The following is a 27,797-nucleotide window of genomic DNA, read 5'->3' on the forward strand; positions in this document are numbered from 1 at the left end:
GATGTTGATAGAAGCTGGAGAGCATCCAGAGGAAGACAGTAAAGATGGTGAAGAGCCTTGATTCCATGTCATATAAGGATCATTTGAAGGAACTGATGATATTAAGCTTGATGAAGAGAAGACTCAGCTGGAACATGATAGTGTTTTTCAAGTATGTAAAGGATTGTCATGTGGAAGAAGCTTAGACTTGCTCTGGTTGGTCCAAGAGGATTGAATTATTATCAGTAGATAGAAGTTGCAAAGGACAAATTTAGACTTAGTATCAGAAAAAATGCCTACATACCTAGCACCAGGTACAGGCCAAAAAGAGGAAGTTCCTGTGACAGCAGAAGCTACCTGCAGGTCTGGAAGAGAGGCAGTCCCTACACATGGCTCCAAGCTAATTGGCCAGCATCACCAAAATCCATTGGTTCACTGGATTTGAGGGTGGTCCATGAGTAGAACATGCTGAGGTCAGAGTTCAGATCCTCTGGTGGAACAAAGTTTTCATGGTAGGTGTGGTTATGAATGAGGTAACTTCCTGACTCTGGGCTGGCCTTAAGAAAGGTCAGCCAGGCTCTCTCAGCAAGGGAGTCCCTGGAAGTCCCCAAATCCCTATTATTAATAATTTTGTCTTACAGCATTCCATATAAATAAGTTCTGTGCATGAAATGCAAATATCTGGGAGTCATTAATTCATGATTAATATCAATTTGTATATAATTTAGCTTGTACATTGTCTTGATTAAACTGTTCTGTTTATTTCGGTGGAAAGTTAAAGATCTATATTACATAGTATAATTTTCTGTCTTATTTGCATATGGACAAACTTGAAATTAATTCTTTTAGTTTACTTTGCCTGCTGGAGTAATATCCATTAAATTTTTGCCTTTATATTAATTTTAAGAGAAGGAACACACCACATTTGTCATTTGCTGATGGAAACAAAAGTTGTGGGAGAGGCTGTAGAAAAGGATCAGGAAGTGCTGGCATTAAGTGTGGTGACTATAGTTTCATCAGTTATTTCTTTAGGAACATATGTTTGTTACAGGTAGGTTATCAACTTGTCACATATAATGAATGGAAAATATATTCATTAGCCCTGATCTACTATGTATTAGAGGGATTGAATTCTTCCTTTGGAGGTCACATGAATTAGAGCTAGAAATAACCTTAGTGATTATCTAGAGTAATTTCATTTTATTTATGAAGAAGCTGAGGCCTAGAGAGGAGCTTGTTCAAGGTAACATAACAAAAAGAAATAGGAGAACTGGTATTTTATTTTATTTTATTATTTTTTTAATTTAAATTTTTTTTTTACGGGGCAATGGGGGTTAAGTGACTTGCCCAGGGTCACACAGCTAGTACATCTCAAGTGTCTGAGGCTGGATTTGAACTCAGGTACTCCTGAATCCAGGGCCAGTGCTTTATCCACTGCGCCACCTAGCCACCCCCATTTTATTTTATTTTTTAAAATCTTAATAGCATTTTATTTTTTCCAGTTACATGCAAAGGTAGTTTTCAACATTCATTTTTTATAAGATTTTGAGTTTCAAATTTCCACCCTCCACTCTTCCCTACACCCTCCTCAAGATGGCAAGCAATGTATATACAGTCACATTAAACATATTTCCAAATTAGTTATGTTGTGAAAGAAGAGTCAGAGCAAAAGGAAAAAAAATCTCAAAAAAGAAAAAAATAACTAAATAATAAAAATAGTATGGTTCAATCAGCATTCAGATTCCACAGTCCTTCTTCTGGATGTGGAGAGCATTTTCCATCACTAGTCCTTTGGAATTGTCTTGTATCATTATGTTGCTGAGAAGAGTTAAGTCTGTTACAGCTGATCATCACACAACATTGCTATTACTATGCACAATGTTCTCCTGGTTCTTCTCACTTCACTCAGCATCGGTCTGCTTAAGTCTTTCCAGGTTTTTCTGAAATCTGCCTGCTCATCATTTCTTATAAGGAAAATAGTATTCCATCACATTCACATACCACAACTTGTTCAGCCATCCCCCAATTGATGGGCATTCCCCCAACCTCCAATTTTTTGCCACTACAAAGAGAGCTGCTAAAAATAATTTTGTACGTGTGAGTCCTTTTCCATTTTTTTATGATTACTTTGGGATATAGACCTAGTATTGGTATTACTGGGTCAAAGGGTAGACACAGCCCCATAGCTCTTTGGGCCTTGTTCCAAATTGCTCTCCAGAATGGTTGGATGAGTTCACAACTCCACCAACAATGTGTTAGTGTTCCAATTTTTCCACATCTTCTCCAGCATTTATTATTTTCCTTTTTTTCATATTAGCAAATCTGATAGGTGTGAGGTGGTACCTTGGAATTGCTTTAACTTGTGTTTCTCTAATTAATAGTAATTTAGAACATTTTTTTCATATGGCAATAGATAGCTTTGATTTATTCATCTGAAAACTGCCTGTTCATATCCTTTGATCATTTCTCAACTGGGGAAGAAAACTAATATTTTAACACAGCTTCTCTGACTCTAAATGTAGTTCCCTTAAAAAATACTTTTTCTTTTGAAATTATCTGTCCTCTAGGTGGTGCAGTGGATAGAATACCAGCTCTGGATTAAGGAGGACCTGAGTTCAAATCCAACCTCAGACACTTGACACTTACTAGCTGTGTGACCCTGGGCAAGTCACTTAGCCCCAATTGCCTCACCAAAAAAAAAAATGTCCCCATGTTTTCCAGAAAGCAAGCCCCATAATAAAGTATAAAGAAAAGAAGGAAATAGAGAAAGAAAAATCTGCAAAATTCAACAGCATATCAAACAAGTCAGAAAGCTAATGCCATAAGCAGGATCTCACTTACATGATCTTTCAATTCTGCAAAGGAACCAGAAACACAAGGATATTCTCATATCTTTTCTCTGAAGCCAAGTTTGGCCTCATTACAGTTCCAAAGCAATCAGTTTGTTATTGTTCATTCAACTTACATTGTTGTAGTATTCTGTATATTGTATTGGGATCAAATGAAATGTCTGTGCAAAATATTTAAAATTTTATATTCTCAAAATTACCCATTTTACCTTATAAATTGCCTCTATTCCTTGTTTGGTTAGGTATTTCCTCCTTCCCATCCACCTTACCCATACCCTTACCCCACCTCCAGCCTCCAGGTATGAAAGGTATATGATATGTTTCTCTTCTAATGTTTATTGAATGACTTTTAATATTCAAATCACATTTCCATTTCAATTGTGGGATATCGTATAAGTTGTTAGTGGAAACAATTGTTTGCTATACTACTTTATAGTTGCTCTTATCAAATAGGGATTTCTCTTTTCTAGGTAATTTATGGTTTGGGGGTTGATCAAACTTTGGTTCATTAAGTCTGCTCTTTAAGATTTTTCCTCATTTAAAACAATAAACAGATTTCAGAAAAACTTGGAAAGACTTACATGAATTGATGCTGAGTGAAATGAGTAGAACCAGGAGAACATTATGCACAGTATCAACACCATTGTGTGATGATCATCTGTGAAAGACTTGGGCTCTTCTCAGTAGTACAATGATCCAAGATAATTCCAAAGGACTCATGATGGGAAATTCTCTCTACATCCAGAAAAAAAAGAACTATGGAATCAGGATGCACATTGAACCATACTGTTTCTACTTTTTGGGTTTTTTTTGTTTTTTGAGGTTTTTTCCTTTCATTCTGATTCTTCTTTCACAACATGACAAATGCAGAAATATGTTTAAGGTTATGGTACATATATATCTGTTAAGGGCTAAAATTCTAGCTAAATAATTAATATTGGAGCAATTGTCTTCTCAATTGCCCTCCATAGGGGGAACTATATTAATATTAATTTTAAAGAATGTTTCAATTTTTGTTTTATTATATGTTTCATGTGTAACAACCAAGATTCTGAATTCCCTTAGACATGTTTTTGAGAACTTTCATTGTTTGATTTAATTATTAACAAAGCTATTTTAAAGTTGTGTTAAGCTCAATTTTGAAGGAAATTTTCCTGGCTGATTACCAGCATCCACACATGAACCCCTGAAAAGACTTCCATTCCACGACTACACCTAGAGGACATCTGAGAAAAGACTCTCAGAGACTTTATATGAACTGTTTTGCTTTGTTAGTTTTTACTATCTCCTTTCTGTTATAATATACATCATCTGTAACATGTACCCTATGCAGAGGCCCTCCCTTTGCAAGACTAATGTCAAAGCGTTGGTTCATGAGGAAAAAAAAAAATCGCCCCTCTGGACAAAACTTTCCTCTCTTCCTTTTCTATATTGTTGTTCACATATTATTAGTTAGCAATAGTTATTATATTCTTTTTTACTGTTCCGTCAAGGAAACATTTTGTTTCTTGAGGAACAAAAGGGGGGACTGTAATGATTGGAATGACGCCACCTACTGGAGACTTGCTGTGGAAAACTCCACCATGAGGAAAATGCCTCAGAGGCATTGTGGCTTTTCCTTGGCGTCAGGAAATGACGTTTGCTCATGGGTGCTGTCTATCAAGGCTACCAGCCAATCAACTTGAGGAGCCTCCTATGGTCTGGGAGGAGACAGGAAGGAGGAAAGGGAGCCTGCACAGAGAGCGCTGGCCTTTTTGGCTTCCTGACTTGATGGTGGTGGCGGCAGAGGACTTCATAGGAAATTTGAGGAAAGATAGGAATGCCAGGCTGTTAGAATTCTGTTCTCAATCTTTTTCTTTCTATTTTCTAATAAACCCTTAAAAACCTAAACTCGTTTTATCAGTGATTTTTAGTCAGTTTCCCCCAAACTGGGGGAACAGATTAGAATCCACATTTAGAATCTTAAATTACACATATCCTATGTCGGATTGCTTTCTAAGGGAAGGGGCAGGGAAGGAAGGGAGAGAGAATAATTTGGAACTAAAAATTCTATCTTTACATGTAACTGGAAAATAGTAAAATATTTTTATGATAAATATTTTTCCTCATTTAGTGTGTTCCATTGACCCATTTTCCTAATTTAAAAATCAGTATAAAGTAAATGGCTTTTATGATTGTAGCTTAAAAATAGAGTTCGAGGTCTTGAAGTGCTGTTTCGCTTCATCCCTAACTTTTTCTTGATATTCCATATCTCTTTACCTTTAAATGAATTTTATTATTATTCTTTCTAGTTCTATAAAATAACCCTTTGCTGATATGACTAGCATGGCATATGCGTATAGGTTCACATTGCTAGTATTCTCATTTTATTTTATTGGCATGGTCCAGCTATCAACTAAGTTGTTCTTTATTCCTTTAAGGGATATTTTGTAATTGGATCTATTCAAGTATTGAGTGTGCCTTGGTTGATTGACTCCTATATATTTTATGTCTTGTAGTTATTTTAAGTGGTACTTCCCTTTTTTATTACTTCCTGGATTTTGTTATTATTATATTGGAATGTTATTGATTTTTGTAGGTTAATTTTATAGCCTGCAACTTTGCTGAAGTTATTAATCTTCATAATTAGTTTCTGTGCTGATTCCCTAAACTATCATGTAATCCACCAATAGGGATAGTTTTATCTTCTTTTTTTATTTTTTGACCCATCTTTGTGCCTTTAATTCCTTTCTCTTTTCTTATTGTTATTGCTAACATTTTTCAAACTATGTCAAATAATAATGGAGAAAAGGTGCTTTTATAAAAAATGAACTTTATGTTCAAAGTGCCAGAATAATTTCTAAAAGGAATTCATATTGGAGGTTTCTGCAGTAGCCTTGTTAGTCTTTTCAAAGAACCCGCTTTCAGTTTTGTTTATCAATTCTGTATTCCTCTTGGTTTTCAGTTTATCTAGTTCTCTAATTTTCAGAATTTCCCCATTTGTACTTATTTCAAGTATGTTGTTGTTAGTTTTCTAACATTTAACATCCATATTTCTAATTAGTAAAATTATTTTCCTATTTTGTAATATTTGTTTTAGGTATATAATAATTGTGGTTAGGATTCCTTTAGTTTCATTCTCCAAATTTTAGTAATTGGTCGTATACTTTTCACTGTATTTAACATATTTATTGTTTCTTTGAATTCCTTTTTAAATTTTTTAAAAATTCCTTTTCAATCCTTTCATTATTTAGGATTTCAATATTAAGTGTCTTATTCTGCTTGTATCTTTTTTCATGTACTCCCTGAATTAATTACTATTTTTATAACATTATAGCCTGCAGAGGATACATTTAGTTTTTTTTTCCTTTTTTAAAGTCATTTGCATTTTCTCTGTGCTTAGGACATGTTCTATTTTTGTAAAAAGTTCCATGTGGTGCTAAGAAATATTCTTTACTGGTATTCTTTACTGGTCCCATTCTGATGGTGTCATAAGTTTCTTAGCTGTCAATTCTACAAGCATTTTTTTCAAATCTTTATTTTTTCCCTTTTGTTGATCTTTCAGTTAGATCTGCCCAGCTCTGACATAGGAACACTCCAGCCTCCAACTATTACAGTGTAAATATCTATGTCTTTTTGTAACTCATTTAACTTTCCCTTTGTGAAGAGCAATACTAGGCATTTTGATGCATATATATTTAATATTTATGTTGTTTATTTTCTATAGTTCCTTTTAGTGTAACGAGATTTCCTTGTTTTATCTATTAATTGTTGGGTTTATTTCTTTTTACTTTGATATTTTGATTGTGACCCTTGACTTTTTGCATATTCTTGATGAATACTAAATTTGTTACAATTTGCGTATGTCTGCTTTTTCGCAAATTATTTACCACTTCTTATGATAATATTCCATTACATTCATATACTACATTTTTTTGACATTCCTGAATTGATAGGCATCTACTTTAAAGCTATTTCCTACCTTAAGAAAGTATTGCTATAGGGGCAACTAGGTGGCACAGTGGATACAGCACCAGCCCTGGAGTCAGGAGTACCTGAGTTCAAATCCAGCCTCAGACACTTAACACTTACTAGCTGTGTGACCTTGGGCAAGTCACTTAACCCCAATTGCCTCACTAAAAAAAAAAAAGAAAGTATTGCTATAAATATTTTGGTATCTTTCTTTTGAGTAGTGAGTTCACTGGGATATTCAATTATTAATATTGATTTTAAAAATATTTTTCCCTTCCTCTTTTCTTTTCTATTTTTTTTTTGCTGGGCAATGGGGGGTTAAGTGACTTGCCCAGGGTCACACAGCTAATAAGTCAAGTGTCTGAGGCTGGATTTGAACTCAGGTACTCCTGAATCCAAGACCGGTTCTTTATCCACTGCGCCACCTAGCCGCCCCTCCTTTCCTCTTTTAAGTTAATACTTTGTCCTGATGATTAATTTTACTTAAACTAGCTTGAGGTAGCTGTGTACCCACAGGTTGCCTTATCCTACTTACCTTGCTTCCTATTTCTGATTTTCTAGAGTACATAGCTAATAAATCCTAGCCACCATAAAACTGAAATGCCATCATCCTTTTGTCACTTTGGGGCATACTTAATAGGTGCTTCTGCTGCTGTTGGCAGCTACCACTCCAAGATGCACTGGCATAGTCCCTATTAGATACTGCTACTGCTGATCTACAGCTCTGACCACCAGTAGGACCTCAGTATCTCTTGAATTTACCAGGTCTCTTGCACACTCCCATTCTGAATGCTCATCTGCCTAAGGTCAGGAAAGAATAAAGACTAAGACACATAGGTGGCCATATGTTCATGATCATTATAAGCTGGTGGCATATGGGGCAGCCATCTTTACCTTCACCCAGTTCTCAGAGTTAGCTCAAAGTAGCAGTGCCTATTCATAAGTGTAAAGAAAAGAAAGTGATAGAATTGCAGTCAATCCTTTTTGTTCTTAGCGCTGACTCAGTAAGTCATCAGTTCTGATGATTCATTGGTTCTTCTGGCACAGGAATGAGAAAACTTTTTGTCATCACACAGCAGTGTGTGATGATAGTCATGTGTGGCAAATCATGTGTAGCCAAATCACAGTTTCCCCCAAATTTCCATGCTGACAGGAACCATGCAAGATTTCTGAGTGTGTATGTGCGCATGCTTGAAGGACTTGTCCCAATGGGCCACTTACACCATATCTTCCCTTTCCACCACCATTAAAGCTTTACTGTTGTCTGCTGGGGTATATTTTGAATGCAATACTTTTTGCCCTGTCTCTAATGCAGTTTTCTGGGGTCATAAGGAGGCTCCAGAACTGTCATTTCAAATATCTTCCCACTTTCTTTGTACTAAAAAGTCTCAGAAAAGTCTATGTGTCACAAATATGCCCTAACTTATATAGAGAAATTATAATCATGTAATTGAAACAACTTAAACCTAAACTATTTTTAATAGTAATTGATGATAAAAATGACTAAAAATGGCATTAGCACTGATTACAATAATTGCATACATTTTAATAGATATAAATCAATTGCCATGATAAAGAGAACACAAAAGCTCAACAAGTGCTTTAGTCAAATATTTGACTTGGTTGTCAAGCAGCAAGATGGCAGCCAAAGACAGCATTGGTTTAGAATATAAACTCATTTGTAAAGTCTTATAAAGAAGGACAATGGATTATTATGGGTAGTATTGTTTCTTAAATTCAAAAGAAGCAATGGAGGTTAAAACTATTTTAAAGGATATTTAGGTGTAAAGTTCCTATCTAGCTATACTGTCTAAAAATCTAATGAGTGGTCGCCAATAAATTAGAAGCTTTAGCAAGAGTTTAGACTTTTAAGCGTTTATTAAGGAGCATAAGAATTTGGTGAAGAGAGAGAAAGAGGCCTAGTTGCCTACATCTATCTATCTCAGGGAGCCGGCATTTCTCGTTCCACTCTCTACAAGGTCCTGACAGAAACAGAGAACCTTGCCCCTTCTTCGTTCCACAAGCCTCCTGTCTGAACCGGAAACACCAAATGTCACTTCCTGATGCCAAGGAACTGACCTTCCAAGCCACATGGCTTGCCCTCAGATGCCTTCTCCTCATGGTGGAGCTTTCCACAGAGAGAAAGATGCAACTAAACTATATCATTTCTGATGACATTTAAAGATGAGATTAAGACTATAAATAGCAAAATAATGGGAAAAGATTCCCAAGGACTTTTTATAATGAATTGTTTTCATCATATGAGATTTTAGGATCTGGGATCTGGGACTATAGAGCTTTTGCATGTGTCTTTTAATGTCAGAGTTTTAGATGTGTCTATAGGTAGAAATGATATTGTAGAGAACACAGTTAAGAAAAACAGCCAAATTGAGCCAAGTGCACAGAAATATCATTGGTTTAGGCAGTACACTTGTGAACGCATTGAGGTCTGATTCACAGAGTAGCTGAAGGAGGAGATAATGTCAAAGATATGGGAAAAAATATTTTTATTATTACTGAGAAAAGGATGAATGAGAAAGAACATCATGCCTTTTTATCATCTATACACAATCTTTATTTGATTCATCCATACATATATCAAGGGAATGTTTGATGAGGGTACTTGTAGGAGGAAAAAGCAAGATTTTGCAGCTAATTATCTACAATGAAAACTTTGCCATTTTGCAATTGACTGAAAGATATAGTGAATTCAGAAACCTGCTGTATTTATTTTTTTAATTTTTAAAATGCATTTGATTACATGGGGGTGGGGGGAAGCCATCTTAGAGGATTTCTTCCAGCAAGGTGTTTCCCATCTAGACATCAAAATCACTCAATATCTTGAAGCAGTTAGGTGGTGCAGTGGATAAAGCACCGGCCCTGGATTCAGGAAGACCTGAGTTCAAATCCGGCCTCAGACACTTGACACCTACTAGCTGTGTGACCCTGGGAAAGTCACTTAACCTTCATTGCCCCACAAGAAAAACAAAACAAAACCCTCCCCAAAAACATTCAATATCTCTTAAAATATAACAAATTAAACTGGCCATCTGATTATTAACATATAAAAAGGAAGGCATAAAACAGGCAGATGTATCCTAGCCAAGGATATTTTTCACTGTGATGGTGGATGGTTGAAGAGGTATTCCCTAAATGTGGCAAGGTTCTCTAGATCAAAACTTCTTAAACTGTGGGTCACGTAACTGAATGTGGATGTCATGAAAAAAATTGCCAGTAAATGTTTGATTTGTATACCTATTTTATAATAATACCTATATACCCAAGGTCATGTAAAAATTTCTCATGCACAAAGGGGTTGCGAGTAGAAAAAGTTTAAGCAGCCATACTCTAAATGGTTCTGTTTGTGGATAAGGTTATTCTGTCTACATGGTCCAGGAACAGTTTAGATCCTCCTAGAAGAAATCAGTAACCACTAATGAGGGGCTAACACAAGTAAGACAAAGTAAGTCGATAAAAAATGTCTGTTGCTCATATTATGACATGCAGTGAGAAGAAGATATCAGAGTATATTTTTTGCATGATAATTTGAAGCTCCTCTAATGACCCCAGCTTTTCCTCCGAAATGAGGACCATCTCTTAAATATCAAATACTACAGGCTGTCCTAAAAATCTCAGTTTTAAGCTTTAATAACTTCAAAAGTACAAGTGCTACAAACTTAGAAAAATATTATTTGGAAGTTTAATTTTAATATATTTTATACTTATTTAGCTTTGAGAATTTTGAAAAAGTAAATTTCCTATTATAATTTTAGCAAGGTGGACCACCTTGTCATTTTTCATTGAAAGTGTGGCAATTTCTAGATGATACTTTTTCACACCAATGAATGAAGGAGATCACCTAACCTATCTTCATTAGACTTTTTTCTTCTTTTTTTTTTTTAGTGAGGCAATTGGGGTTAAGTGACTTGCCCAGGGTCACACAGAGGCCGGATTTGAACTCAGGTACTCCTGACTCCAGGGCCGGTGCTCTATCCACTGAGCTACCTAGCTGCCCCCTAGACTTTTTCTTGTAACAACAAAACTGTCTTTTCACATTCTCATTCTATGAATGATCTTAAGGCTAAGATTACAAATTCAATCCTTCCCTAAGATGGGCCTCAGTACATGCCTATAAATGTCCTTCTGCTTACCGCCAAGGACTTGAGAAAGCAGATTGCAGTAAGGGCACTGAGTAAGCACTCTAGTTATTAAAGTTTTCTGGTGTAAATCCAAGACCAACCAACCAATCAAATTCAGTTCTGTAAGTCAGTGGGAAGCAGCTGATGAAAATGTTTACACATAGGTCAATTAGTATGTTGTATATCACAAGACAGTAAAGTTAAATTTTAATAAGAAGCATCAATATTTTAAAATAATAAATATTTTTATTTATAGTTTTGAGTTCCAAATTTTATCCCACCTTCCTTCCCTCCCCTCCCCCTTCCCTGAGGTGGTAAGGAATCAGATATGGGTTATAGATGTGTAATTATATAAAACATTACCATATTAATAATTTTGTACAAGAAAACTTGAATAAAAGAAAAAAATGAGCAGGGCAGCTAGGTGACTCAGTGGATAAAGCACTGGCCCTGGATTCAGGAGGACCTGAGTTCAAATCCAGCCTCATCCACTTGACACTTACTAGCTGTGTGACCCTGGGCAAGTCACTTAACCCTCATTGCCCTGCAACCCCCCCCCAACAAAAAAAAGAAAGAAAAAAGAAAAAATGAAAGAAAGTGGAAAATAGCATGCTTCAGTCTGCGTTCAATCAATATCAGTTCTTTCTTTGGAGGTGGATGGTATGCTTGCCATCACTAGTTCTTTGGGATCTTGGATCATTGTATTGCCGAAAATAGTTGTCATTCACAGTTCTTCATCAAACAATATTGTTGTCTCTCTGCACAACGTTCTCCTGGTTCTGCTTACTTCATCATACATCAGTTCATACAAGTCTTTCCAGGCCTTTTAAAAATCATCCTGCTTGTCGATTCTTATAGCACAATAATATTCCTTCACCATTATATACCACAGCTTATTTAGCCATTCCCCAATTGATGGGCATTCCCTTGATTTCCAATTCTTAGCCATGACAAAAGAGCTGCTAGAAATGTTTTTGTACAAATAGGTCTTTTTTTCTTTTGGGGGGAAACTCAGTATTTTAAAATTTTAAATGATTAACCTTTCAAATATTGGGATGTTGGAAGGTAATTTTGTAGCATATATATTTGTGAAGTTGTAGTGGGAAGATATAGTTGAGTATCCTGGCTCAAAAACCTGACTAAATGGCTTATATAAATGGTGACTATTATTATCATCATCATCATTGTTATATTAGTATAAAAGTATAGAGCAAGAAGAAATTGTAGAGACCACCTGGTCCCCCTCTCCTCTTCAGTTTTAAAGATGAGTAAACCAAAACCCAGAAACAGAAAGATTTAAGTGTTTTGGCCAAGGTCCATCAGTTATTAAGTGGCAGAGGCCAACTTTGAAGTCAGTTCTCTTAATCTGGATCTAATGTAGCTGAAGGTTTAAGCTTTTGTTTGTTGTTGTTTGGAGTGGGAAGAGGATGGAGGAATTGGATGGAATTCTGCCATGAGGGATTTTGGGTGCACATAATCCAAGTGAGGACACTAAGCCCTTGAGGATTTGAGAAGGGGAGCCAGAAGGCAAAAGGAGGGGAAATAGACCAACTTTTCCTATTTAGCAGTTTTGTACAGAGCTGTGCTGGAAAAAACAAACACCACTATGGAATACGGTACATATATAATATAAAGGTTGTTTTCATTATGTCTAGTGCATTTTTAACTTCTAAATTTAAGGCTATTCCAGAAAATTAATTTGCATACTTATAATTTAGCATCCATCAAGCAAATATTTACTGAAGAACTACTATGGGTAAGTCTTGTGGGTGGTGCTACAAAATGAATGACACTATCTCTGACCTCAAAAAGCTTAAACTCACAAGGAAGGCAATAACTCTGCATTCCTCTTTTCTGTCTCTAAAAGTAGTAAGCCTGCTTAAATTGATTTTTTGCATTAATAAAAAAGAAAAAAGTGACTTGGAAAATATAAGGTGGTAAATAAATATAAAAGTCATTGAATGCAGTATATGATTTCAATAACAAAATTGTCTTCTAATTATATTAACCTTAGGACAATTTTAAAATTAATTTTCATTACCTGAGACCATAATGTTTGGGTTTTGAGAGATAACTAGCAGCATACTGGGTTGTAAAGAGAAACTAGTTCAGGATTTAGAAATTTCTTTCGTTAATAAACAAAATGAATTACCTGGGTGCAAGCTAATTGAGAGCTGACTACATTTCGTTGGTGTTAATCTACTTTGATATGTATATTTAGTCTAAGGCACCACAAACTTGAAGGCAAGATTGGAGGCTTCATATATCCATAGTCCTTTTTAAATAGTGTGAAAATACATTCCCCAATTGAGAAATGGTCAAACGATATGAACAGGCAGTTTTCTGATGAAGAAATCAAAGCTATCTATTGCCATATGAAAAATGCTCTAAATCACTCTTGATTAGAGAAATGCAAATTAAAACAATTCTGAAGTACGACCTCACAGGAATCAGATTGGTTAATATGACAAAAAAGGAAAATAATAAATGTTGAAGAAGCTGTGGAAAAAATGGAACACTAATGCATTGTTGGTGGAGCTGTGAACCGATCCAGCGATTCTGGGGAGTAATTTGGAACTATCCCCAAAGGACTATAAAATTGTGCATACCCTTTGACCCAGCAATACCACTATTAAGTCTTTATCCCAAAATGATCATAAAAAAGGACACACATGTAAAAAAATATTTATAGCTGCTCTTTTTGTGGTGGCAAAGAATTGGAAATTGAAGGGATGACCATCAATTGAAGATTGGCTAAACAAATTGTGGTTTATGAATGTAATATAATACTAATATGCTGTAAGAAATGATAAGAGCGGCGGCCGCTGTGTTGATTCGGCAGCGACGCTGACCAGGCTCACGGGCCCGACCGAGCGCTGCCCTCCTCCAGCCCTCCATAAGCCAGGGCGCCGCCGGCTGCTCAACCTGGCTTATCAGCAGAGCAGGAAAGCAGACAGACCAGTCATTAGCTGCAGGGAAATACGAAGAGGCGATTTTGTGTCATCAGAAGGCAGCGGCATATCTTTCTGAAGCCATGAAGCTGACACAATCAGAGCAGGCTCAGTTATCACTGGAATTACAAAGGGACAGCCACATGAAACAACTCTTGCTTATTCAGGAGAGGTGGAAAAAGGCAAAGCGCGAGGAAAAGTGGAAAGCCCAGCAGCAGATTCCCCCTCATCTCCTGATGTCAGGCAGGCCACTGGCTGAGGATGGGTCTGAGGTCCAAAATGTGTCCAGGTCTCAGCACTTCAGTCCTTCTGCATCAGGGTCAGGGGTCTTCGACAGGGACTCAGGCACTCTACTTTTCCTTCTTCAGAAGAGGAAAGACTCGACAGAACCGTGTGCTGGCAGCAAAGTCCCAAAGGATGACAAAACCACGATAGAGGAGCAGGCAACCAAGATCGCTGATCTGAAGCGACACGTAGAGTTTCTTGTGGCCGACAACGAAAGGTTGAGAAGAGAAAACAAACAGCTCCGTGCTGAGAAGGCCAGGCTCCAGAAGGCACCGCTGGAAAAGGAATTGGATGTAGATGCTGACTTTGTAGAAAAATCTGAGTTGTGGAGCCTGCCTCCCCCTTCAGAGACTGCCTCAGCCTCCTCCACCTGGCAGGAGTTTGCACCAAACACAGGAAAAGCCAAGGACATTCCTATCCCTAACCTTCCTCCCTTGGACTTTCCATTCCCGGAGCTCCCACTTCTGGAGCTCCCCGAAGATATTCTGAAAGGACTCATGAATAGTTAAATAAAAGGTCGCAGAGGCTAACACGGTGGTGGTAAGGGAGAGAAAATCACACAGTGAAAACAGCAAAAAGGGAAAACCACGAAGCAAGGGGTGGGCCGGTCCAGGCAGAGGACTGCCAGACGGACCACGGTAGGGGAAGAGGTCTGGCCAGGACTTAGAGAATGGCCACTGTGAAGCAGCCAGCACAGCCAAGGAACTGGCCAGCTCTGGGCAGGCTGGAGGTGGCCAGTGCGCACCACGAGGGCCTGCGATTCAAACCAAACGTGACTGCAGCGGTTACTTGCCTTCTCTTAACTTCAAGGTTATGCTATATGTAATAATTAATCTACAATGCCATAAAGGATAATGCAGAATCGAATTCATACAGGAGCCCACGGGCGGCCTTGTATTGGGAAGATGCTTCTATCATGCATTGGCTGCATGCATTTTGTTATGCACAATTTATTAATTCTAATAAGGCCTGTCAGCTACACATCTTCCTAGGTGATCCTACAGGAGCCGCACTTTGCACGACTCCTAACCTGAGGATAACTTCAAGACTATCAGGAGAAATGTTTAAATTTCCACTTATGAAGAAAGGAACTCAATTATTAGTTATGCTTTTTAAAAAATTATCAGTTTACATAATTAATCAGGGTGCATCCTAAGTTTTAACTTTCTGTTTGCTGTATTAAAATGTTAGGCATCATTTAAGAAATACCCAAGGAATTATTCCTTTGTTTTGAATGGTGCATGAATGGAAGTAATGCTAGTTGGCAGTATTTGATTGCAAGAAATCAATAAAATAATTGTGTTTAAAAAAAAAAGAAATGATAAGCAGGTGGATTTCAGAAAAACCTGGAAAGACTTAACATGAACTGATGCTAAGTAAAATGAGCAGAATGAGGAGATCATTGTACACAGTATCAATGACATTGTGGGATGATCAACTGTGATAAACTTAGCTCTTCTCAGTAATTCCAAATGATAGAAAATGCTCTCCATATCCAGAAAAAATGAACTGTGGAATCTGGATGCAAATTGAACCATACTGTTTCTACTTTTTTTGTTTTTTGAGGTTTTTCCCTTTTGTTCTGATTCTTCTTTCACAACATAACTAATGCAGAAATATGTTTAATGTGATGTCACACATAGAACCTATATCAGACTGCTTTCTGTTTTGGGGAGGAGGGGAGGGAAGGGAGGGAGGGACAAAAAATTGGAACTAGAAATCTTATAAAAACAAATGTTGAAAACTATCTTTACATGTAATTAGAAGATAATAAAGCACTTTTATGATAAAAAGTGTGACAATAGATCTAAATTATGACTAGAGGAATTTTAATAAGCCTAAGGGATGACATTCTTAGCAATATAAGTGATTAAACCCTGGATGAGTATAGTAAGAATAATACCAGTTTTATGTAGGTTGAACAGGTCCCTTAAGAGGATAGGCAAGAAGGACATTTTATGTCTTGGCTGCCTGAGGTATAAAAGTTCCAGCCTTGGGTGAATTAGTGTAAGATGCTTCACTTTGCCTCTTGATCCTTTCTGGAGAATGCTTTCTTGTCTGTGATTTTTTGTTAAGAGGAGATAAATATTATTCTAATCTTATGTGCTTTTACTTAGTCTCCTATTGAATTAGGAATTTTAAAATTCTTGTTTATATGTTTCACAAATACTTTTAAAACTTTTAAACCTTTAATTTGTTTTGAGTATGGCCTCTAGGAATGGACTACCATTGTAAGTTACATATCTCTGACCTTAGATATTGATCAGATTAAATTATTAGACTAATATCAGTGCTATGTTGCTTAGAGATGTTGTTTCGACATTTCTTTCAGTTTTATTGAGCTATGAGGTTCTGTGATTATGACTTGTTGCCAAATTCATATTGAAATATTAAATATGTTATGACATACTGAGCTATGCTGCCAATCTTAACTGTAATAACATCCCTCCATATTCATCATATTCTGATCTGTAATATGACAGGTAACAATCTGTACTTATGTGTCTTGAGCAGAGTATTTCTCACGCCCTTCCCTTGGGCTATTTTTTAAAAAAGAGAACAAGAATGATAGAAAAGATTTTACTAGTCCTTAGAGCAAAACAGATGGTTTGGCAAAAAGGCAGGAATTGTTTCTGGTGAGAAGATGAATTGGTTCTGCTTGCTTGTGAAAAAATTTTTTGATGGCATTGAAATTAAATGGTAGCTTTGCATATAGTTCTCTAACCCTTTTGTGAAGAGACTGGAATAAAAAGCTTCCCCAAAAAGGATTGCATTTTTTAGTCATGGAGGATTCTGTGTGAGTAGTGCTGAGGTTGGCTTTCAATTTATAGTATCTAATTTACTGTTGTGTTCAAATGTTTAATGAAATAGGAAAAAAAAGACTAGTTTCTCTAGTTTCATTTCACTTTTAGCTAAATTTCTGGAATTAAACTCTTGAATATGTCATGGGTAGTGGTTGATTTGAGGGAAAATGCTTTAAAATACACAATAGTTTGGGGGGAAAAAAGATAAAGTCTTGCCCTAAACTAGGTACAAAATAATCCCAGTAAAGCATAATCAGAATTTAATTTGAATATTTTTACTTTAAGTAAAAGATATTTTATAATGCAAACTTTGGCTCTCCTAGGTGTTCTTAATAATATTATTATTGTTGTTATTCATTTGTTTCAGTTGTATCTAACTCTTCATGACCCCATTTGGGATTTTCTTGGCAAAGATACTGGAATGGTTTGTAAATTTGAGCTCACTTGAGAGATAAGAACATTGAGGAACACAAGGTTAAGTGTCTTGTCCAGGGACAGACAGCTAGTCATTGTCTGAGGTCAGATTTGAGCTCAGGAAGATCTATCTTCCTGACTCCTGTCCCAGAACTCTATCCATGATACCAACTAGCTTCCCTTTTAATAATGATAGCTAACTTTTTTGTTGTGCTTTTAGGTTTCCAATGCACTTTGCATATATTAAATTTATGTGTTATAAGACCTTTCTGCTCCACAAACTGCTCAGGAAAGAGAAAGGAACAAGAAAAATAAACAAAAATACCCAAGTACCTCAGTTTCTTCAGTAAAATGGAGGTGAGTGAAATAGGTGGTGGACTAGATGACTTTTAAGGGCCCTTCCAGCTTTATATCTATAATAATAATAACAATAATGGCTACCATGTACATAAAGGCTTGATGGTTTACAAAGCACTTTATAAATACTATCTTGTTTTATGTTTATAGCAACCCTGGGAGGTAGGTACAATTATCTTCCCCATTTTACAGATGGGGAAATGGAACTAGACATGTTAGATGACTCAGTATCTATTTGGTTATACCTTGGAAATAATTTAAAACTTTGTATTGTTATCTCAGTGGGACATTATAATGCACTTGAAATATTCATAGCAATTTGACCTGAAATCAAACTAGTTACTGTGCTGATTTGAGAAAGGGGTGGGGGGAGCAGGGTAGAGAATAGTGGGAATTATCAGGGAACAGAGGAAAGAAATAGCATAGAGCAGTCTTTAAGCAAATGGTTTGAACCTAAACCACCCAACATACTGATGGGAGGAAGAGGAGAAACACCATAGGAATTGTCCAGGAGTATTAGTGTGAAATGAGGAGAGAAGAAAGCCAAATGCATTTAAAACCTATACTGTGCTGGGGTTGGGGGCAGAAGGTGCAGCTAGGTGGCACACTGGATAAAGCACCAGCCTTGGATTCAGGAGGATCTGAGTTCAAATCTGGCCTCAGGCACTTGACACTAGCTGTGTGACCCTGGGCAAGTCACTTAACCCTCATTGCCTCGCAAAAACAAAACCTACACTGTGGTAGGAAAGAAAGTAAATAGATTAGGCCATAGAAATCATGCTTTAGAGAAGCAAAGCAAAAAAGTCAGAGATGTTCTAGTAATAACTAATGCTTAAGAATGCTAGAGTTAGCCAGGTTAAGGTCAAATGCATATGTTATGGATTTGTACACTATTATCTTTTGAATGTCGCAGTCCTTAGGGATTGTATAAACAAAGTGAGGGAGAAAGCCTAATAATACATGCACTCTCTTTTCTACTGGAAGTAAACAAGTTATGGGATCAATAGGAAAAATAAACATATATATTTTACATACTTTACATTTTCTGGAGGAGCTGGACAGCACTGGCTGTATAGTTTCAAAGAAATAAATTTTCTTAACTCTAGTAGAAGGGGAAAATAGCTTAGGTTGGATGTAATGTTTTCTCACCATTGTAGAAAGCATCTACTGTATGCAATGATACACAGGAAGGGGCAGTCAGGATTCCCCCTTCCCTGCTCTCCAATATGCAATACTTTGTATGACATCTGCAAGAGAAGATGGATGGGTCAGGTGGCAAGAACAAGAGATGACAAATAAATAACCATAAGTGTTCCAGTGGTACTCATGTTTAGAGAAAAGCTTGCTGTTCCCCTCCCTCCTTAACCTAACTCACTGCAGCAAGGTGGTATTTTTATATTCCCCCCACCCCCCGCAATCAATTCATGATCTCTACTCACAGTGCCTCTTCCAAACATTTCATTCTTCCTCATCTCCCATATACTACCCCTCCTTTCAACTTAGAACTTTGCCGCATATTTCACAGGCCATTCACCTAGAGCTACTTCTCCCCTCCTCCCCATCTCACATCATGTCTTTTGCTGCTCTTTTCTCCTTCATCCTTGTCTCATATAAATAGGTGACCCTTCTCCTTACCAAGGCAAACTTGCAACCTTTGGTTATCTTATATCTTTTTTCTTGTGGCAAAACTCCTTGAGAGGGCCCTCTACAATCTATGCCTCCACCTTCTTCTTACCTCCCTGCTGTCTGACTGATCGTCATTATTCAAAGGAAACTGCTCTAGCTCTTTCCAAAGTAACCAATGATCTCATCATTGTCACTTTTAATGGTCTTTTCTCAGTCTTAATCTTTCTTGACCTCTTTGCAGGCTTTGACAGTATTGCTCACCCTTTGTTTCTTCACATACTCTTCTCTCTTGGTTTTTGGGACATCACTCCTAAATCTCTTCATGCCTACCTATTTGACCATTCCTTCTCAGTCTCTTTTATTGGATCCTAATATAGGTCAAACCTACTAACCTTGGGAATCTCTCAAGGCTCTGAGCTAGGCCTGCTTCTTTTCTCCCTCTATATATTTTACTTCGTGATCTCAACTCCCGAGGAATCAATTAACATCTCTACGTAGATGATTCTCAGATGTTTGTTCATCCCTTACTTTTTCCCTGCTTTCAGTCAAATATCTCCAACTGCGTGTTAGATTGCTTGAAATGGATGTCTGATAGAAATCTTAAACTCACTGTGTTCAAAACTGCAATTTTCCCCTCCAAACCCTTCCCACTTCCTAACTTTCCTGTTATTGTTAAAGATATCATCATCTTCTCAGTCACCTAGGTTTATTATCTAAATTTCATCCTCAACTCCTCATCTCTCTCACTTCCCATAATGAATCTGTTGGCAATTCCTATTCTACCTTGATAGCATCTCTTATATAATCTGTCTTCTCTGTTTTAACACTGACCCCACCCTTGTGCAGGTCCTCATTACCTCACTGTTGGACTATTGCAGTATCCTGATAGTTATTCTCCCTGCCTCTTGTCTTTCCCCATTCCAGGCCATCTTCTGCTTAATTGTCAAAGTGATCTTTCTAAAACACAAATAGGATGTTATCAACTTTCCTTTTGAAACTCCAGGGGTTCTTTATTGACTTCCAGAATCAAATACAAAATCCAGTTTCATTTTTAAAGCCCTTCATAACTTCACTTCTTTATGCCTTTCCAGTCGTCTTACACATTACACAATATTCTTCAACTCAGAGTCTTCGACCCAGTGACATTGGTCTCCTTGTTGTTCCAAGCACATGGTGCTCCATTTCCAGAAACTGACCATTTTCAATGTCTGTCCCACATGGCTATAACTGTCTTCTTCCTCATTTCTACCTGTCTTCCCTGGAATCCTTCTAGTCTTCTAAAGTCCTGCAAGATGCCTTTCCCAAAATGTCTTAATCTTCCCTCCAAGATTAGTTCCAATTTATCCAATACACATCTTATTTTTACATAGTTGTTTGCATATTTGTCCTCCTTATTAGATGGTGAGTTCCTTGAAAGCAGAAAAAAAAATTCCCCTGCCATTTCTTTGTATCCCTAGCAATTGACATAGTGCCTGGCATATCAAGAATTAATGAGGGGCAGCTAGATGGTGCAGTAGATAGAGCACCTGACCTGAATTCAGGAGGACCTGAGTTCAAATGCGACCTCAGACACTTAACACTTACTAGCTGTGTGACTCTGGGCAAGTCACTTAACCCCAATTGCCTCACCAAAAATAAATTAATTAATTAATTTAAAAAAAAGAAGAATTAATGAATACTTGTTGACCTGACTATACAGGGACAAGGATTGGACAGGTTGGACAGGCATTGATAGATAGTGATCTGTATCATTAGAGGGAACTCCAAATCCATGGAATCACAGATGCAATTAATATTTGAGTAGATTAGAAGTATAAAATTAATGACAATATTCGATATACACTATCATCAAGAAAAACTACAAATATTGAAAATATAATTTTTGATAACTTTTTTCTCTCTAATAAAGCTAAGAACATGAAATGATTCTTTTTCTGTTCTTCATTTAAAATTTTATTATTCAGAAGTAAAACCATTTCTAGTCCCTGTTTATTTTAAAAAGTAGCAATTTGATATCTGAAATTGCAAGTAAACTTAGAATTTTGTTAGATAAATAGTTCATGGAATATACTTCTATATCATCACAGATACTTTTAGAATTGCTATTTGAGAGAACCATTGTACAATTCAAATAAAAATACACAAGTAAATCATTTGAAACTTCAGCCCTGTACATTTGAGTTCTGTGGTTCCAGGTGAGGCCTCTAAGGAGAAGTGAATGTCAGACTGTGTTATCACATTTCTTAGGCAAGTGGCACTTACTCATAAGATTCAATATTGGATCTCTAAGAGGAAATCAACAATTTCCTTTTCAGTTACTATTGCCATGGCATCTAACCTTTATTTCTCCTATATTATCCTTTCTCATTTGAATGATTTTATCAGGTGATGATTAAACATTTCACAAAGTAAGATATGTTACTGGCATGTATGTTTAAGGTAAGCATCCCCTGCTGATTACTAAGATAGATTTCTTAATTTTGCTACCATTTTAAATTGAAAATACTATATGTCACATTGATTTAGAATTTTGTTTTCTTGCATTATCTTCTAACAAATCAAATTAATCTTGCTGAATACACTTGAGACAAATAGGCTGAGAAACTGTTTAGGAGGATAAATAGTTATGTTTAATTGAATCTAAATACCTTTTTTGTGCCTTTCGAATTATTGACTCTTTTAAAATGAACTTATTGGTTATAACCTCTACCAAGTCCTCTTCTCATGTTTCATTGTGGTGGGGATGTGATCCTGCCTTCATTGAAGTTTTACCCACCAGACATAAATTCTGGAATTTTTCTTCCACACTAGAAGGGCTTTGAGCATAGCCCTAGCACTTGGTGATGCATTCTTTGGTCATGTCAACCCATGAAAAGTGATGCTGAGGATGTGATCTGTCTGCTGGGGGTGGGGGGAGAGATTTTCTTGCCCCCAGCAGTGGTAAAAGAGTGGAGAGGAGAAGAGTGACAGGAAGTGAAAATGAAAAGGGAAAGAGAATGAAAGGGGAAGGGAAGGAAGTGCATAGATAGAAGACCAGACAATTGGATAGTACATCTTTATACAGGATTTGTATTGATATGTGAAAACAAAAAACAACACCAAAGTACCTTGCCTAATAATACAGATGAAATGGGGTTAGGGGGAAGAAAGCATTAATTCTTAAAGAGCATACTTTAAAAAACCCTTAAATTGAGGTTTATCAAGGCCAAATTTGGTAATTTATGACAAAATAATTTGATTAGTAAGTGGTAGAGTCTGAAATCAAGTCTAGATCTTTTGACACTATCTAATGCTTTTTAAATTGTACCACAAATAGGGATATATCTTTTGGTCCTCCTAACTTTTAGAAGCAACCTTTTATGGAGACTCAGTCATTTTTCTGGCTAGTTTATTTTAGAAATCAGACCAAGAAATCTATGGTACATATGCCAAAAAGAGAGGGAATTTTCAATAACACAAAGCCAGTAGTCATTAGGGTCTTAGGAAAAGTCTCAAATTATATGAAATTTTTATTTGGTGTCTTGCCCACTTCCCTTCATATTTTCCTTCTTCAGGCTTCTCACACCCTCTTCCCTGTTTCTCAGACATCTAACGTCATCCTGTTACCTAATGACTCTTTTAAATTATTCTGTTATGTTTTGCTCAAGTCTAACTTTCTTCATGCTTCCAAATTGCTCTGTTCTTTCCTCCAGTCTCAAATAAAAACTCTCATTTCTTCATTACTTAACTCCAGAAAAGCAGAAGGAATAAAGTAGTTTCATCAATGAGATTATGAACTATATACATAATGAGGCAGCAGCAGTAGCATTTATGTAGTGCTTTAAGATATGCAGATCACTACACATATTATGTTAGCCCCCAAAAAAACATGGCAGGCAGGTGCTATTATCACTCCCATTTTACAGTGGAGGAAACTGAGGCAGGTAGAGATTAAGTGACTTGCTCACGGGAACGCAGCTTCCAAGTGAGGGATCAAGATTTGAACTCAGGTCTTTCTGCCACTAGGTCCAACACTCTTTCCACTTTGGTCACCTATCTGCCAAGTATAGTTCTAATCTACATGACTAACCTTAGCCCTTTCAGGGGGAATTTACACTTTAAATGGGAAGCTTGTTACATCAAATTAAACCCTTTGTGGATGTATTTTTAATTACAAACACTTCCCAGTGCCTCTCCCTTACTTTTCTCTTTGCTAACAATCCTCATATTTAGCTCTCCTGCCCTTACTTTTCTGATGACCTCTAATCTCACATCTACAACTATCTTAGTGACATCTCAAATTGGATGACTCTAGTAGATCTCTAACCCTTTAAACCCTTCTCCTTTCCACCTTCTTCCCTATTACTGAGAGAGCAACACCATCCTTCAGTCTCTCAGGCTCACAACCTGGTAGTCATCTTGTATTCCTCACTATTTATTTTTTTTCTTCCTCACTATTTCCAACTGCCACCACCCTTTCTCCAAATTGTTACCAAGAACTGTTGATTTCAACTTTGCAGTATCTCCCTAATATTCCCCCTTCTCTCTCTGACACTGCTACCACTTTGGCACAGGCTTTCATCCCCTTGTGCCTGGACTAGTGCAGTAGCCTGCTGGTGCATCTGCTTGCCTCAAATCTCTCCCCAGTCCAATAGATCCTCCAGCCACCAAGGTCTGACTATGCTATGTCTACTAAATGAACTCCAGAGGCTCTTTGTCAAATGCAAAATTCTGTTTGACATTCCAAGTCATTTGTAACCTAACTCCTTTCTACTTTTCCATTCTTTTTACACTTTACTCTCTGCCACATATTCTTTGGTCCAGTGACACTTGCCTCTTGGCTCTTCCACCAACAAGACACTCCATCTCTTGTCTGCAGATATTTTCTCTGGTTGTCCACCATGCCTAAAATGCACACCCTCCTCATCTTTGCTTGCCTCCCCTGGTTTCTTTTAGGACTAAGCTGAAATACCATCTCCAATAGGAAGCTTTTCCCAACATCTCAATGCTAATGCCTTCCTTCTCTTATTACCAATTTATACTATGAATAACTAGGTTGTATGTATTTAGCTTGTTGTCTCTCTCATTAGATTGTGAATTCCTTGAGGTCAGGGAATGTCTTTTGCTTCTTTTGTATTCCCAGTGCTTAATACAGTGTTTGACACTCAGTAGGTACTTAAGAAATGTTTATTGATTGATTGCATATGGCAAGTACCACCAATATCACCAAAAATTAAACTAACTACTACCTCTTAACAGTTGGGAAACTAGTGGGTACTAACATAGTAATCATATTCGATATCAATGCCAACTTAAGGAATAGCTAGATGACTCATTGGATAGAATGCCAGTCCTGGAGGCAGGAAGAATTGTTCAGTTCCAACCTCAGACATTTACTAGTTGTGTGACCCTATACAAGTCACTTAACCCTGTTTGCCTCAGTTACATCTGTAAAATGAGCTGGAGAAGGAAATGGCAGACTACTCCAGTAATTTTGCCAAGAAAATGCCCCAATAAAAGCTCATGAAAAGTCAGACATGACTTTTTTGTAAATTAATGAAAATTTGGTTGCCAATTCAGTTTTGAAGCAAGTAGAATTGTGGAGGACATAAACATTATGCATTTAAGGTACATTTCACATTTTTCTTAATCTTTTCTTTTCCATAGTTGGTTCTTATTTCTGATAATTCTAATCCCCTAAAGATAAAAGACAATATAAGACATATTTAATAAGGGGCTGGATTCTTTTCTATATTATCAGGAACTCAGATAAATGAGAAGACAGAAAAAAAAGCAATTTTATAGTAAAAAAAATTACAAAGTATTTCCACAAAAGCAAAAAATAACTCATATTTGATTACCTAGGTAGAAAAGTACTAAAATTATTGCATGATTCAGCATCTTATTCATATTTTTAAGTGGTAATATAAATTTTCTATTTTATTAATACTTGAATTTTAGTTGAGGTTAAATTATAATACTCAAGAGGTAGATGGGTGATAAGACATTGGTTTAATAGGCAAATGCAGGTCACATATACAGAAGGAAGTAATATAGATCTGCAAAAAGAGAGAACTGACAGTAAATAAGATGGAATCCTAGTGGAAAGATGATAAAGTGTAAATCCATTAATATCTTTTCTTATTATATTTTCAAATGAATGGGAAACCATTGGGGGAGCTTTGCTGGTGGCTCTGGAAATGCTGTATTTATAATATCCTTCTGGCCAAGGAAAATAGGTAGATTTATAGATGTTTCAGAGAAAAATGAAAGAAAATCATTAATATTTAGGTCAAGATAAAGGAAAACAATTATTGAATCTTTGAGAAAGTTTAAAGACATTAATGCATTATTCATTGGAATGCTTCTTACATTTTGTAGGTATATTTTTCTTAGTTAACATTAATAATTATACTAAATGAGAAGATTAGAGAGCAAAAAATATTAGACCTAAAGGTGGGAAGACCTAGGCTCAAATCCCACCTATAAAACTTATGAGCTGTGTGACTCTAGGCAAGTTATTTAACCCCTTTGCCCTCAACTTCCTTATCTATAAAATGGGTACAATAAAAACATCAACTTCAAATGTTTATTGTGAGGATCAACAGACATATTATATTTTAAATATTCTGCAAACAAGTGTGCTTTCATTATTTTCTCTGTTATGTTGTTCTCATCTTTTCTGATGTGTTCAGATAGAAGTGGTCAGGGCAAGTCATAATGTAGCTATTTTTTATATTAAATTCCTTGAAGACTGTTGAGTAGGTAGATAAAATGACTGCTCTTTGTCATAGAATATGAGTACTGGAATATATGGCCAACTCTGTAGATGTAAGAAAAAAATATTCAGAATCACTCCAGTGCCAGAGAGGATATCCAGGATAACATGTATCTTATCTATTCCCCAATGGCTTTAACCTTTTCCTATATATTTTGGAAACCTTTCTTTCCATTTAGTTTTTTTTTTCTTTTCAGGGCAATGAGGCAATGAGTGACTTGCCCACGGTCACACAGCTAATAAGTGTCAAGTGTCTGGGATCATATTTGAACTCAGGTCCTTCTGAATCCAGGACCAGTGCTTTATCCACTGCACCACCTAGCCGCCCCCCTCCGTTTAGTTTTAAGAAGATGAGCATTCAATATGAAAATCTGTTAGCATTTTAAATTTTTTATAATTCAGTATTGCATCTGAGGAAATTGTAGGCAACAGTTTTGTTAATGATGTTTTAGTTCTAGCATAGGTTATTTATTGAATTCTCAAGGATATTTTAGAGTTCATAGTTGTGATTGAGGGATTTATCTCTTAGTTCATAAAGGAATAATGAATTTCTTGTATTTAATTCTTGTTACTTGGCAATTTCCTTAGTACGTATTTAGTGGGCATTAAAATTTCACAACATGGAATTTACACACTCCCTGTCATTTTATTGTATAATCTGCATAAATCAATGATTCTGGGCTCCTTAACAAAATCTTTTCCATAATTCTGGGATTGCTATCAGAAACCCCTCCATTTCTAGATTCAAAGATTCAGTCAATAGATCAGTGCTTCTTTGGTGCTATAATGTTGGCTGAATCCATGTCAATGGTGCTAATGGAAGCACTTTTTGATTTTACTCTTGGATCTTAGCTCTTTCATAGGCTCCTTTTAGAGATAAACCACTTTCAACTGCATTCACCAAATCTAGTATACTGTTGTAAGCTTTTACTATTGCTTTGTGAAGGGAGGTTTATTTGATCCAAAAGTATTTCTGTGAATTTTTAACATATTGTATGATTTGGAAACATTAATCAATCTTCTTCATGGACTCTGAGAACATAGATCTATTATTATTATTTCATTCTTAACTTTAAGTTTTATATAGAAATGGTATTGAGACAAGTTTCTATCCTATTATTCATGTATGTATTATACTTATACAGTAACGTTTTATACGTATGCATTTATATTTTATACTTATGCATAAATGATTTCTTTTTGTAAGTTGAATGATAATGTTGACATAGAAGACAAGAATCATTTTCTGCAGATTCCTTGAAAAAAACAACCTGTGGGACAATTGATGTCTAGAGAGGATGATAAGGATGGTGTATACTTCTTTCTTTTTCCATGTTATTTTATTTCTGCTTCTGTCTCTTTGTTTTGGTATAGTTTGGAAGTTCTGAGCATTCATCATAATCAAATTTACCAAAAAACTTGTTCTTAAATTTTGGTGGGTCAGTGTTATCTATAGGCTATGGTGAGCACAAATTTTGTCTGTAATAAGGTGACAATTGTGATAAATTTAATTTGTTGCATTCTGAGTATTATTTTGGCCCTTATATTTACATGCAAAGTATGTAGCTAGATTCTATAGTTGATGGAACCTTGTCAAGAAGACCAGAGTTCATAACCCTGCTCAAACACCTACTAGCTGTATGACCTTGTTCAAATCACTTAACTTTTCTCAATCTGTTTTTTTT

At 36.3% G+C, this 27,797-nt stretch overlaps 2 protein-coding genes across 2 annotated transcripts in view; both read left to right on the top strand.

Moving 5' to 3' along the window:
• The window catches only part of FAM189A1 (family with sequence similarity 189 member A1), a 556,488-nt gene that overhangs the window by 254,753 nt on the left and 273,938 nt on the right, over positions 1-27,797 (top strand). The window lies entirely within an intron of this gene.
• On the top strand, positions 45-14,663 carry LOC122741513 (nuclear receptor-binding factor 2-like). Its single transcript, XM_043985046.1, is given in 4 exon segments — positions 45-151; positions 887-1,030; positions 13,723-13,876; positions 13,878-14,663. Coding segments are annotated over 4 exon segments (1,191 nt in total).

The sequence above is a fragment of the Dromiciops gliroides genome, chromosome 2, assembly GCF_019393635.1.
Source record: "Dromiciops gliroides isolate mDroGli1 chromosome 2, mDroGli1.pri, whole genome shotgun sequence".
Classification (NCBI taxonomy): Eukaryota; Metazoa; Chordata; class Mammalia; order Microbiotheria; family Microbiotheriidae; genus Dromiciops; species Dromiciops gliroides.